A 14,234-nucleotide genomic window follows, 5' to 3' on the forward strand; every position below is an offset into this window, starting at 1 on the left:
CACATTCATTCATATATTTCCTTTCTCTCTCTCGTGTGTGTGTATGTATGTGTGTGTGTGTATATATATATTCAGGAATAGTACGTCTCAGAGACCCACAGAAGACGTTCTGAGTTTGAGTGGTCATACTCTGAAAAGTGACCGCTTAAAAATGGCATTGTGAGATACCATTTTTATTCAAAGCACCCAAGTCATATTTGAAAATGAGTTTGGGCACTTTAAATATTTACCCTGTGTAGGGATTTAACCCAGGACCTTCCTTGTCAAGCCCAAAGCCCCACCTCTGCGCTAAAGGAGTGCATTTGTGAGGTGTCAGTAAGTCTCCTGCTCGGTGAGCTGGCCCTTAGTGAGGCGTAATCACATGTACTAGAACAGTCTGTTACACCTGCATTGTGATGAGGGCATTGAAGACAATTTTGATTCCATTGCATCATGGGTGGGGCGTCGGGTGCCATGTTCTCAGTGATGGCCGCGTGTGCTCACAATGCAACGGAGGGGAAGTGGCACTTGGCTCACAGTATGCTGGGCTGTGCCCACACTACCTTAGGGTAATGTGGGGGCAGAGCAAGGAAATACTCTCTGGTGCATATGATGTAGTCACATTGCTTCTGGGTGAGCATCAGGAGCGGTGCTTGCACTGAGTCTGGGGGAAGGAAGCTTGACTGTTTGTTGACACCGGTTCAGTTTCTGATACAATTACTCGCGCTGAAGTCAATGAAACTACTCGTGGAGCAAGGTGCTACTCATTGGGAGCAAGGGTATCAGAGTGTGGCCCGTTGGTGGAGATGGGATTCTCACAGCCTTGTTGTGACATGGGATGTGCTTGGATCACAGCTGGGTGATGGCACGGCCACCATTGTGATGTGCCTGAAGGCAAATGCCACACACTGGTTGCAACAGGCCTTGAGCTTTTCATTGTGGCCAGGACCAGAGTGAGGCAGGGCTCATGTTCCCATTGCAAAAGGTAGCATGGACTGGCTTGGCTCGGTCTATTTACAACCACAGCTGTGGAGACCTTTTAAAGAGACCATTGTGAATTCCAACTGTTTCCATTATTTATTCCCTTTTAGTCAACAAGCTGCCCTAGGGAAGAGAATCAGACACTTCCGAGCCTGTTGTAAGCTGTGGCTATTGCTAGAGCCTTATTTTTGGCTCTGTAAACATCCTTTTGAACTGAGTGCATGTAACAATTGTTCTTTGACTCGGTGTCGGTGTGGATCCTACTGGCAGAGCACATGTGCCGCATGAGCATGAGTGGATTTTTTTTAATAGCAGTGTCTGGGGCTGCACATGTGCACTGTGTCTTCTTGTGCAAAGGTGTGAAGGGCGGAGTGGCCATGACTCTCCCCCAGTTCCTTGTTCCCACCTGTGGCAGCAAAATGGTTCCCTGGTGAGTGACTGGCCTGCTCTTTTTCTCTGAGCGACTAGTTTTGTGAAGAAATCTAGCTTCACCTTCCTTAATTCTGTAATTCTAGCTAGAGTGACGGAAGCATTCTTCCATCGATCTAGCCGTGTCCACACTGGGTGGTAGGTCAGCATAGCTAAGGTGCTTAGGGGGGTGGATTTTTTTTAGGGGTAGACTAGGCCTGAGTGGTGCAGTCCTGTCTGTTTCTTTACCAGAGGTAGAGAGAGAGGATTCAGCTCCACCCTGTTACTTAGATCACCGAGCCCCAAACACACTCTGATTGGGTACCATTCTGGTGTAGCATTTGGCCTAGATCTTTGTCATCTGCAACACCGTTCTCTGTCTAATACCAGACAATACAGGAAATTTCTGTCTGCTCACGGTAGTCATGTCAAGAGGAAGGGTTGGTTTTTTTTATACATACCGGTACATATTCTGCTGCTTAAAATTAGTTTTCTGTAAATAACAATGCCTATTTTAATATCTTCCTTGAGAGAGAGTGTGTGTGTGTGTGTGTGTGTGAGAGAGAGAGAGAGAGAGAGAGAATGATCACTTGCATGTATTTGCTGAAAGTATAAAATAACTCTTTTATTAGTTTGCTTTGGGGTGGCAAAGCGGGCCTTAGGAAGAAGTTCAAAGCACAGTTTCTTATTTTCTTTTAAAAAGCACAGCTAGCACTAGTGAAAGATGTGGAATGCCAGCTCTTGACAGTTGCATCTTTCCTCTCGCTGAAACAGCTATAGCAGGGGCAGTGGCAAGCCTCTTTCCTCACACTCCCATGTAACGTGCTTCAAACTGGTTCTGCAGGGATTTTGTTCTTCTTTGCCCACCCGGTTTCTGCTGGGATTGCCACTGGGGGACCCAGATGGATCAGTGCTGTCCTTTTAGTTGTGGAGTTGCTTCTCCTCAAGGAACTAGATTGAGGCCGCAGACCAAATTGCAATATCGTCTACATCTGCATTGCAATTAGTTTATATAGCTATTCACAATAATCAGTTTCACAACCTCCTCTCCAGTAAAATGTCACTTATGATGAAGTGTCTACAACAGCTGTCTGCTTTGTCTCTATGACCTTGCCTCCACTAGCCTTTTTCCCTTCAAAATTTCCCAGTGTGGCTAGGTAGGAGCCCTGATCTGACAGTGTGCAGCACTGTCATCACAGTGATCTGCTCGGAACAGAGTTAGATAACACGGTGGTAAAAATAACAGTAGTTATGGGAGCCCAGCGTACACCAGAGTGTCCACCATTTCTATAAATGATGATAGCAGAAGTGGGATATTTTAGGGGAAAAGGCACAGTCTACTTAGTATCAGATCATGTCACTTTTGTTTAATCAAATGACGTGAGGTGCTGAGTGCAGGGCAAGTGCAATACCAAAAGACGTGCTGCCAAAGCAGACCCCCCCTCCATTGCTTATGCTGCAGAAACTGTATTGTATAGTACATGCAGAGCTATCTATTCAGCCCCCAATTTGCCTCCTCACTAGTTGCCTCCTCCCCTGCTGCTCTGCCTACATATACATTCTGGACTAAAGAATTCTCATGTGTATCAGAATCAGTGCTACATAGCTTCCGGTGTATGGTTGCCATTCCTTTTGCATTGTAATGTGGAAGTGCTCCATCCTGTTAAAAGTTCCCTGTGGTAACGGCTGGCAGCTTAACTGAATTTAAGCTAAGCTTTCAGGACAGACTCCTGGATAAACAGGACTAGTGGCAAAAAAATGCTAGCTTGGCAAGGCTGTCACTGATCCAACATGCCCATCCATGAGTATCACAAGACAATAATTTTAGTTTTGACGAGTAACCTATTTGTAACTGATCAGAGTTGGGCAGTCCACCCTGTGCTCACAGGGCTCTGTAAAGAATGCTTGTCTTCTAAAGTCATCTGCATTCCTTGTCCGGGTTGACTGAGCTGCTGCAAAATGCTTGCAGGCAGTGCAAAATCCCAGGAATTCAAGAAATGTGTTGCTTTTAGCTTTTATTGGCGACACACAATAATGATAAGGCAGCCTTCGGGTTATAAGGGACTGTAGCACAAACACTAAACATATGTAGACTATTTTGCGATAACCCGAGAGAGCAATATTTCATTGCTGGAGAGATCTTCACATTTCTGCTTCGCTCTTTGCGGGGGCTCCCCCACCCCAAGTTTTCCTTATATTGTAGCCAGGATCGTTCCTAGAAGCCAGTCAATGTCATTTAATTGTCTAGAGAGATTGTTTTTGAGTACTGTCTGGCACTCGTTGGCTTCGCCTCTTGCCTGCACAGGCTGAGTGAGCTCCCTCCTTAACACTCCAAGTCCCGCCTACCCATGTGAGGACCCAGGAATTGCTGTAGTGTATCACAAGGTGCTGCAGACCACAGGTCAGTGCTGGCTTAGCGAGAGGGATTCTGTGATTGAAGCATGGTTGCTTAGGGGCTGTGTGAAAAACACCATTGCTCCCATTTGAAAGAGCCTTCATCTAGAAATTCCTGTTTTTGGGGAGGGAAAGGCATCTATGAAACATGCATGAGCAGAGGGAGAGGTTTTTCCTCAGATACCTGGTACTCCTGTCAGTACCTCTCTAGCGCCCCCCACCTCCCAAGCACAAACACACACACCTGCTGCAAATCAACTAAAAAATCTGCTAGAGCCGTACCTGTGTTGCACTAGTGCCTAGAGGCCCAGGTAAAGATGGTGCCCCAGTGTGCTAGGTGATGTACTAGCATATAATAATAAAAAGAGTCCCTGCCCCAGAATGCTTACACTCTTAGAGCTGATTTAAAGCCCATTGCGGTCAGTGGAAGTGGTCATTGACTTCTGTAGGCTTTGGATCAGATTTTACCTGCCAAGAGATGACAAGTGGCTGCTCTGAGAGAGGAGACTCAAATGACCATGCGTAGTGTAATAAGGAACACAGATTCTCTGCAGGTTTGTGTGCACAAACAAGACAACTGGAACTCTGAAATCGAGGCATATCCTCATTCAGAGTAAAAACAACGAGGAGTCTGATGCCTACCCCTCTGATACTTGACCTCATTCAGCGTGTGCATGCTTATGTACCTTTTGGATTCTGAAAGCATGCAAATGTATCCACCTTCAAACCACAGAGGTCAAACAATGATATAAGGAGGGTGAGTGCAAATACCTCGGAGCCTGACGCACTTTACTGGGAGTTTCCAGAATGAAAGAGAAATCCTATTTTAAAATGGGAGGAGGAGTGGGAAAGCACTGATTAGGATTCCTTCCTTTCAGTAGAGTTCTTTCTGAGAAACTAAAAACTAAATAGCTCTTGAAAAATTAATAAAGAATAAATTAGATCTTCAGAAAAAGCCCTAAAAGAGTAAGAGTAAAGGTGTTAGTTGTGTTGTCTTGCTCAGATCCAATATCTGGTCACTTTTTAAATTCCTCATGTGATATCCGTTGAATTGAGTAACTTTGTACTTTCGTATGCAATAACCCTGTAATGTAATGTTGCTGGTGTAGAATGGCTGCTGTGTGGTGGAATTTCAGGGACAGGTGAAGTATTCTCTGCTAGTATATAAAACATGTTCAGCTTCCTTGATAAGATAGACACTATACAATGAGATGATTATACAGGTTTTATCTTTAATCTAGGAGTGTAAAATGTGGTTGTTTGTGAACTCAGCTGAGTAAATAGTATAAAAGTACAAATTAACCATTCTAGTTTACAATAAAGAAAATTGTTTTCCTGTATGGTGCAGAATATTTCCATGGCAATGAAGGAACTGAATATTGAAGAAGAATCTACTTGCAGACAAAGTTTTTGCTCCCTTTAAACACCCTGATTTGAGACAGGAGTGTGGTGGTTTGATGTCATAATGTTTGCATCATCATGTCATTATGCAAATGTCATTAAATTATCAAACCAGAGATAACAGGATTTAATTCCAGAACACGGGAGAAGCCCATCAGAAATGGGCCTCTCTTGTGAAAATCTGAATGATTAGTTGGTACTTCATGGGGAAGGTAGGTTGAAACAGTGGTCTATATCAAAATGAAAAACTGTTTGGTCTCAACCTAGTTTTCATGACACACAAGAAAAGGCGCTCAGTTGGACAACACTCTCGGTGCCTGTTCGAGAGGCCCAGCTCCAGAATATCTGAGGCTCTTGTAGCTCAGACAGAGGAGAATTGGCGGAGAGAGATGTGTGATTCGAGCGGGGAATAGGACTGGAAGAGCAGGGGCGATTGTAGATCAGGAGTGAGGTTCATTGACAGCTGCGTGCAGGAAGCTTGCTCTGCACCTTGCAAAAACGTGCCACGCTCAAGCCAATGTTATTGGTCCCTCATTTTCACAAGTAATACACTGTCTTACAAGCTGAAAGGCAGGAAAAAGGCAAAACAAGTCTTTTGAACGCAGCTATTTTGTAAAATGTTTATTGTGACTCATGGAAGAGAATGTTGTGATTGAAACTGGATGTGATGTTATGACTAGTTTTTGAAGCTGTTACAGAATGAGGGTGTATATAACAAGATGTCAGGTACTAGGACCCTGCACAGAAATACAAAGTGATTTTGCTGATTCCTCCTTGTCCAGGCAAGTCTAAATAATTAGTCTTACCAAGGTGTACAAAAAGGTTTGACTGTAAGGCAAAAGGAATTAGAGGATATCCTTCAGGGGAAGGAGCGCAGGAATTGCTAAGCTCAGGAGAAAGTTTAGGCTGAGGTTTATTTTGTTTGCTGTTTAACAATGAAGGCAAACCCCAAGGAGGGGGTAGGTTTGGACCAGATATTTGAAGTATGTGAGTTAGGTGCAGGTGGACATTTTCATCCTGTTTACCGGGGGCCTTAAGTACTTAGAGATTTGCTCCCATCACTACTGCAGGAAATGAGCACAATTGAAAAGTCCTATGATAAGACTAAAGCTTTGCTCTCCTCCATCTGTGGATCTCAAAGCACGTTGCGGTTATTAGTAAGTTAAATCCTGTCCCCACTGAAACTAATGTCAAAACTCCCACTGACTTCAGTAGGCCCAAAATTTAACCCAGAGATCTTTTCCCTAGGTCATATAGAATATCCACGGTGGAGGTGGGAACAGAAACCAGTTTTCCTGACTTCCGTTCCCAAAACTTGAGCTGCAATGTCATCCCTCCCTTCTAGGTTGGTCCTGGGAGATTAGATGTACTGACAGTCACAATAATACCTATGATCCCAGGATGATGAATAGGTGCAAAGGCTTCAGCTTCCTTGGAAAGATTTGATGATGCAACAAATCACAAAACCAAACTGCAAGGGATTTATGAACTCACCAGGAGGGTGAAGTCAAAAATCTATCCTTATCTCTAAGGCCACATTTGATTTCTGTTTCTATGTTGTATGGTGCTTTATTTAAAAAAAAAAAAAAGAGAGAGAGCAAAAACTGCTTTAAATATCCTGTACCTGAATTCAGGCTCTCCCAGATTGAGATGTACATTCTCACCAGGTGCAGTTAGGATTCTGGTGCCTGGCTCCTGGAAACCTTTGAATACAGGCGTACTAGAATCAGCTACTAGCTTCTCCTCATAGCTCTTTTCAAGCAAAGTGAACATCTGGGAAGTTGAAAGAAAAGCTTGCAGGCTTTTTGTCATTGGCTTTACATAGAAAAGCTCCCCCCCACCTATAGTACAGGGGTTCTCAAAGTGGGGGTTGGGAATCCTCGGGATCGTGAGGTTATTACATGGGGGGTGGGTCGTGAGCTGTCAACCTCCACCCCAACCCTGCTTTGCCTCCAGCATTTATAATGGTGTTAAATTTACAAACACATTTTTATATTTTTATTTTGGGAGTCGCACTCAGAGGCTTGTGATGTGAAAGGGGTCACCAGTACAAAAGTTTGAGAACCACTGCTATAGTACAATTCTCCTAACACTAGATTGTCTTCTGTAGAGGTGTTTTTTATTTTCACAACTCCAGAAGAAAAGGAAATGGAAGTTATGTTTAAAGAAATGCAGTTCTCTGTGGGGAAATCTGTGGGACACTACCACGATAGGAAGGGGCATATGGAAGGTGGAGGCGGTTGGGTACTGAAATGGACTATGGGTACTGTGGTCCATGTTAGTAGTAGTCATTACCATCTCTTGACTCTTCGTTGGCCTATGGGAAATGAGCTGGTGGGTCTCAGGACAAGTACTAGTGGATAGAACAGAGGTGGGCAAACTACAGCCCGCAGTCTGCATCCGGACCGCAGGACCCTCTTGCTCAGTCACTGAGCTCCCTGCTGGCCCCGGCCTCTCCCCCACAGCCTCAGCTTGCCGTGCCGGCAGTGTGGCGGCATGGCTGGCTCCAGCTGGGCTGTGCGGCTCAGGGGCAGATTTACAAGTGAACACAGGGCTCCCCGACACGGGACCGCCAACAACAGGGGGACCCAGGGCTGGGCACTTGGGCAGCTCAGCACCAGCGCACCCCATGCGGGGGCAGGGGAGCAGGCAGGGAGCGCAGGGAACGCGGGCGGAGGACTCAGGAGGAGCACTCAGGAGGAGCACCGGGTGGCTGTGCAGCCGGCTGGAGAGAAGCGGCGCTTTGAAGGGGAAACCGCCACTTCTCTCTGGCTGCACAGCTGCCCCTGCTCCTCCTGAGTCCTTCGCCCATGTTTGCAGGGCCACGCTCTGAAAGGGGCTGGGGTGGGGTGGGGATCCCAGGGGGACAATTAGGGTTGGGGGTCCCGAGAGCGGGTGGTCAGAGGACAAGGAGCGGGGGGAGGTTGGATGGGTCGGAGGTTCTGAGGGGGGCAATCAGAGGTGGGAAGTGGGAGGGGGTGGATAGGGGTGGGGGGCAGGCTGTTTGCGGGGGCACAGCCTTCCCTACCCGGCCCTCCATACTGTTTCGCAACCCCAGTGTGGCCCTCAGGCCAAAAAGTTTGCCCAACCTCTGGGATAGAAGCTAGAGCTATCAACACAGTTTTCACTAACTGATACTTTTGTTGGCAGTGTAAGCATAGAAGCCAAGGATTGTGTGGGTGTAGAGCTTGAATTTCCTTCTCGCCTCTCAAGTAATTGATCCTTCTAAGTCAAGTTTGAGGCATGTCTTCCGAGGAGCTATGAAAGGAGGGCTTGCATTGCCAATGCGCATGTTGCACCTGCCCTTTGGGTACACAAGAGACTCTAATCTCCTGGCAATATAAGGGCAATCCTTAACGTTAGTTTAAAGGCTCTAGAAAGCAGCGTGCATTGTCACAGCACAGAATTTAAATGGCACCTACCTCCAACAGCGGCTAAATGTTTCAAAAAACGTTTTCATCTATGCGTGGTTTACCCACTAAGGATTCCCAGACTGGAATAGGAAATGATTGGGACAAGGACTGATGTTTCCTGGCTAGGCTGTCACTGAAGAAATGCTTGGGCACTATATAGTGCTTTCGCTGAAGAACATTCCTGAATTTCATAAAGAATGATTTTTCAGTGTACTGCATTTTCTTGGAATGTTTCCTGAAAGACACCACTCCAGCAAGCACAGGGACCAGATTCCTTTGGAAGATACATTTGCCAGACTAATGGATTTCACCACTTCATTCTGGAACAAGCCATCAGTACTGTAATTGTGACTTGAGGGAGAACAGCTACAATAAATAAAACAGTTTTATGCTAAAAGGCGGGGGGGAATTATTGGCAAAGTATAATGGAATAATAATAATTATTAACATGCAACATGCAGAGACCTTCAGGGCATTCTGCACCATTGCAGAGAACTCAGCACATTTGTGGAGATTAAAAGACCGTCCTATAAAGGACCCAACAAAAAAAAAATAGAAGGGAGTAAATATCAGTGGGTTGTCAGATGTGTGGAAAGGTTACAACAGTCGTCGCACTAAAGAACACATTTGGAAACAGATGTTTTTTAAGATGTGTTTGGGGAATGAAGAGAGATGAACTGACATGAAGGTAAAGGGGAGTGAGTTCCATCTGCACTAACTATTATCAACACGGGAGATAGCTGCTGGCTCTTCTGTCCCTGCCTGGGAGGAGTCCTGGCACTGCCTTCCCTGCACTCTGGCCAAAGCAGCTGGTTGGGTGTAGAGGGAAGGAGTAAACTTCTTCTTGAAATGGGTGAAGGAACCTCCCCTTCCCTCAGAGCAAAATGGGACCACTGCTCTGCTTTTAGGTTTATGCAGTTACGTGCCATGTTTAGGACAGGTTGTAAGGTCTAGCCCGAAATGGGCAGTTCCATGTGTGACATAAAGGATATCAACTATCTTTTCCCTTTTGGGCCAGACTCTGCCACCCTTACTCAATGCTGCCCAGCAGGAGCAAGGATAGAGGAATTTTGGTTCTTGTATTATTTAGACACGTAAGGTAAAGTAGTGTGAAACTATAGTTAGAGAGAAATTTTTCTCAAGCTGTGGTCTTGTATGGATTTGTATATTCTTTATTTAGGATTCTGCAGTTTACCAAAAAAAGTGTTTATTTTAGGGAGGATAAATGAATGTTTTTAACACATCTTTTCTCTTCCATTCCAGTGTTCGGGTCATGAAACTTAATCCACAGCAAGCTCCGTTATATGTGAGTAGACCAACATTTAAACTACTTGTTTTATCTTTTTTTTTGTGTCACAAATTGTACCTATTTAATGGAGTTTTGCTCTGTGCCAGGGATCTTGGTTATCTTGTTTTATTCTTTGCTCCCCAAATAAATCAAATTAAAGGTCTAATACTGCAGTAAAAAGGAAGCTTTTTAGCTAATCCAGATAATACCTTTTAAGTAGAAAGTTTAAGGGTCTCACTTGTAATGTATAACACTGTTCTGCACCATGCATAAGCTTAAAAGCATGGAAGTACCCCCTTCCTTTTTGGAGAACATTTCTGGGTGAACATCAGTGCTGTTGGAAATCAGAGAGTATTGAGAGGTCTTGCAAGTCACAGTTTGTGTGCGAAACAAGAAACCTTAATGTTCACCCTCGGGTATCATATTTTGTCAGACCTTAGATAGGACAGAAATGGAGCTGGGTCATCATCAGGAAATGGCAGGAGAGCGCTCTAAGGTTTCTATAGTCTGGTATGTTTGATATCAGTCTCTCTAGAAGTTGGTGACATGGATGACCAAAATAATAAAGAACAGGATAGCCTTTTCTTCTCAGCAGAAGCCCTGTTGCAGCATGATAGGAACTGCCAAACAAGAGCTAGACACACATGTATATAAATTGTTCAAATATGTGCTGGAATCAGTGGCAGGCAGCTTAACCATTTTACTGTATATAGCACCACAGATGTGCATCATGTTAGCGGTTTGCCTGTGGAATCCTTGTATTTGTTCAAAATCTATTCCCTGTTTGGAATATGTAAATGTACTGTGCCAGTTTTAAAAATAAGTAACCAGTGTTCTACTCTAGGTAAGCTACTTCTCTTCTCTTCCTAGGGGCCTTTGCCATGTGCACTGAACAATTAGCAATGCATATTTTATAAGGCTCCTCTCACCAGCTTTTCCAATCTGGAAACCCCTTAAATAGACTTCAGCCTGTTTCAAAACAGAGATTCCTTAACTGTTAATTTGTAGATTGTCTGCTTTATTAATGACCTTATCCTTCTCTCCTGATAAAATAATGGTATGAGAAAGAGTCTTCTGATGACACGTCTGATCCTGTTCCTATTGAAGTCAATGGGACTTCAACCAGAGCAGAATTGCCTTCAAATATCTTATCCATGCTAGGCTGTTTTGGAAAATCTGTCACTTGCTACTTCTGGGTACAGCTCCACCGACACCTTCTATTGGTAGCAATGTTGAGCGTTCGAGTGTCGGCAAGCCACTGGCAGTCAGTAATGTTTTAGCCTCCATGTTGTCTATGCCTGCTCTGAGCAGAGTTAGCCAAGATGGTGGGTAAAATGCTAGTGGTCTGTCTACATTTATAGTCTCACCATTGCTACCATTGATAGAGCTCCACCTGTTCTAGTGGAAGAAAAGTGCTTGTGCAGACAGCCATAGCAAGTAGAAGTAAGAGCTAAGTGGGTAGGGGGTGGTGGGGAGTTTTTTGTGAAGCACTGGGTGTTTGACATAGTGGACTATACTGGCCTTTAATCTCTTGTCGTTTTTAATTCTGCACCTTTGTTCTGTCAATGGCTTAATTTTTTACTCCCAGACTGCCACCTTCTCTTTCACATAGCAGCACTAGACTGTGATTCTCCTCTGAAAAGTGACTGTAAAAATGGTTTATTGAAATCCACAGCTGCATTGTGTATAATCTTGTAACAATTTTTAACATAAAAGTTGGAAAATCACAGGCAGATTATAGCCACGTCAATTTAGAAGAAACTTTGTTTTACAGATAGGAACCACCAGAGAGCAATTACGAGAAATTGCAGATTATGTACATATATTTGATGTAAACACCAGACAGAATAAAATTTGAGTGTGTAACTTTATGAATTTCCTGTTCTTGAGTGCTTGATTTCTCAGTCCTAATGTTGCACTCAAGCTAAGTATATTTTCCCCCCTATCATTTTGATTGTTTTGCATTTTATAGATAATAAATTCATGTATTGGACATCTTTACAAGGTCTCTTTTTCCATGTGTGGGAGCAGGCAGGATTAAATGGAAGTTTAGTTTAGCACAGTGATGAACAAAATGATGATAATGCTGGCATACTGTATAGTTTTTCTTTGTGTATGTTGACATGACTGTTACTGCTCTGGTGATTTCCCCCCCGCCCCGCCTCAGTAGCTATAAAAGTTAATCTGCTTCTACTGGAATCAAGAGCCAGTTTCAGTAGATACAAACAATCCAGGAAAATAAATATGTTTGCTTTCAATTTATGGACTGCGTAGTTTTTTGGATCAGTTTCATGTTCCACCTACCATTAATTGACAACTGATATCTCTCTATCAGTTGAATGGATTGCTCCATGTGAGAGGAAGAGAAAAAAGATTAATACCAAGAACAGATTAATCACTTTTTTGTTCATAAGGGAGAGGCAGAATAATTTCCAGGAACAGTCAGCAGTGGGCATTACTATCAAACAGCACTAAAAGTTCTTGGAATTTGTGTTCTTTCTCAGAATGACATTTATTAGACATCCCATACATAGGCTTGGTTGGGGGCTGCATTTCTGAAAGCTAAGAATTGCGTTGAAAACAAGTCATTCATTTGTTAATAAGGAATTATGCCATCTACGAAGCAAATTATTGGAAACGAACGTAGTGATTATCTGGAGGGAGCCACATACACCAGTGATTTGCTTCCAGGAAAAGGTTTTGTTTGTTTTGTTTTGGTGTGATTTTTAGGAGGTCTTTGTAGTGTGGCCTTTATTTTCTTAGTCCAAAAAAAAAAAAAGTTTTAAATATGAGTAGCAGTTGCTATATCTCTAGCAACTTCTATCCTGAAAGCGGGGGAAGGTGTGTGTGTAAGTAAAAATACATGTAGGGATCCATTCTCCATACACCAAACTGCTTCTTTTTTTTTGACATCTACTCTGCACCAACAGCACTGTCCTGCCACTTTTAGAGGTAGAAAGTGAAAAATAACATCTTCAGTTGAACTTCAAGGTCTAGTTAGAGAGGCAGAATGCAATTTACCCTAGCTGGTACTTGACTGAGACAACTAGGTTAATGCTCTTATACTTGTGAAAAGTGTTGTGGGAACCTTAGAGGTTACGTGCGCTCAGGACTTAGATTTTGCATATAATAGAAAAAAGGGTATTTGCAATAAAACTATATCCTTTAGCTCCATACTGGGTAATTGATTCATTACACTGACTTGGAGGGAAAGAGAGCCATCTACTGAATCACCACTACTATTTCCGAAATCATCTGGATTTTCATTCTCCAGTTCCATAAGAGCTGACCCATCCTGTCTCTGCTTAGCTTGTGAGATCTGGTGAAGTCACAGCCTGACATGATGTGGCTACAGGCCTTTGAGAGAGCTTATTTGAAGACCAAAAGAGAGACACTCAAATCCATTTTTTAAATTAAATGCCAGCATTCCATTTCAGCATTCTCTCGTGAGTGAGAATTAAAGCCAAGAACTGTCAACTGCAGGTGTGATGCAACTGCTCTGGAAAAAAAAAAATCAGCAGGTAGCGATGAAGTCAGTCTATTCTTCCAGCATCTGTGTGAACGTGGGCTCGCACTTCGTGCTGAAAACAACTGGCCCTTGTTTTATTTGGCTCCCCTGTGACAATTGTATCTCTCCTTTTAATCTCTGAGTAAGTTCCCTACACTTTATAACAATACTTTTTAATGTGTTCTTTCTTAGCTCCTTGATTTGGCTCTGCTCCCAGTGTACACAGTGATTCAGTCACAAGGCCTTGCAACTTATGTCAGAAGAGGCAGGGCAGTCGAGTGTTCCTCAATATAACAGTGAAACATTAGCAGAGTGTGATATAATTAATGCCAGTATTTAATCAGGCTGCAGGTCAAGCAGCTATCAGCTCAGTGTAACTGTCAACGCTTAGTTATTTTATAAAAGGTGGTATTCTATTTTAAAGTCTAGTGTGTTGTTATAGTGTGAATTTAAGGCAAATAAGTTTAAACCCACTTTCCCCCTCCCTAACGTGGGAGGTTCTGTTATATCAGCTGGAGTCTTATTGATAACAAGTAACTCTGAGTTGGGAAGTCATTGACAAGGATTATCTATATCCCCATAACAGATGAATTGCCACTACTAACCTGGGGCTTTCAAAAACTTTTTATGCTATGGACCACGCTTTAACACAGAGATGATCTTGTGCACTATAATCAAGTTGTGGGGTGCAGCAGTGCCGGTCAGAGAATGCACTTTACATATTGGTCACAGTCCTGTGACATGGGTCAGGGTTACAAAAGGTTATGTCACATGACTGGGAACAGTATCCAGAGCCTCCTGTGTATACTGCTGTAATGGACCTCTTCCCCTCAAATTTGCAGTTGTAAGGACCATCTCTCAT

General features: G+C 43.5%; 1 protein-coding gene across 12 annotated transcripts in view; it reads left to right on the plus strand.

The window, feature by feature from the left end:
* AKAP13 (A-kinase anchoring protein 13) overlaps positions 1-14,234 on the plus strand; it is a 337,762-nt gene that overhangs the window by 83,475 nt on the left and 240,053 nt on the right. For 8 of the 12 annotated variants that reach the window (XM_039490381.1, XM_039490379.1, XM_039490382.1 and 5 more), the window contains one exon: positions 9,840-9,882. In XM_039490381.1, coding sequence (XP_039346315.1) covers positions 9,840-9,882 — 43 coding nt within the window. Of the gene's footprint in view, positions 1-513; positions 737-933; positions 965-5,284; positions 5,376-9,839; positions 9,883-14,234 lie in introns of those variants that run through there. The other 4 variants (XM_039490384.1, XM_039490385.1, XM_039490386.1 and 1 more) reach the window with 4 other exon arrangements.

Source organism: Mauremys reevesii, linkage group 10 (assembly GCF_016161935.1).
Source record: "Mauremys reevesii isolate NIE-2019 linkage group 10, ASM1616193v1, whole genome shotgun sequence".
Taxonomy (NCBI): Eukaryota; Metazoa; Chordata; order Testudines; family Geoemydidae; genus Mauremys; species Mauremys reevesii.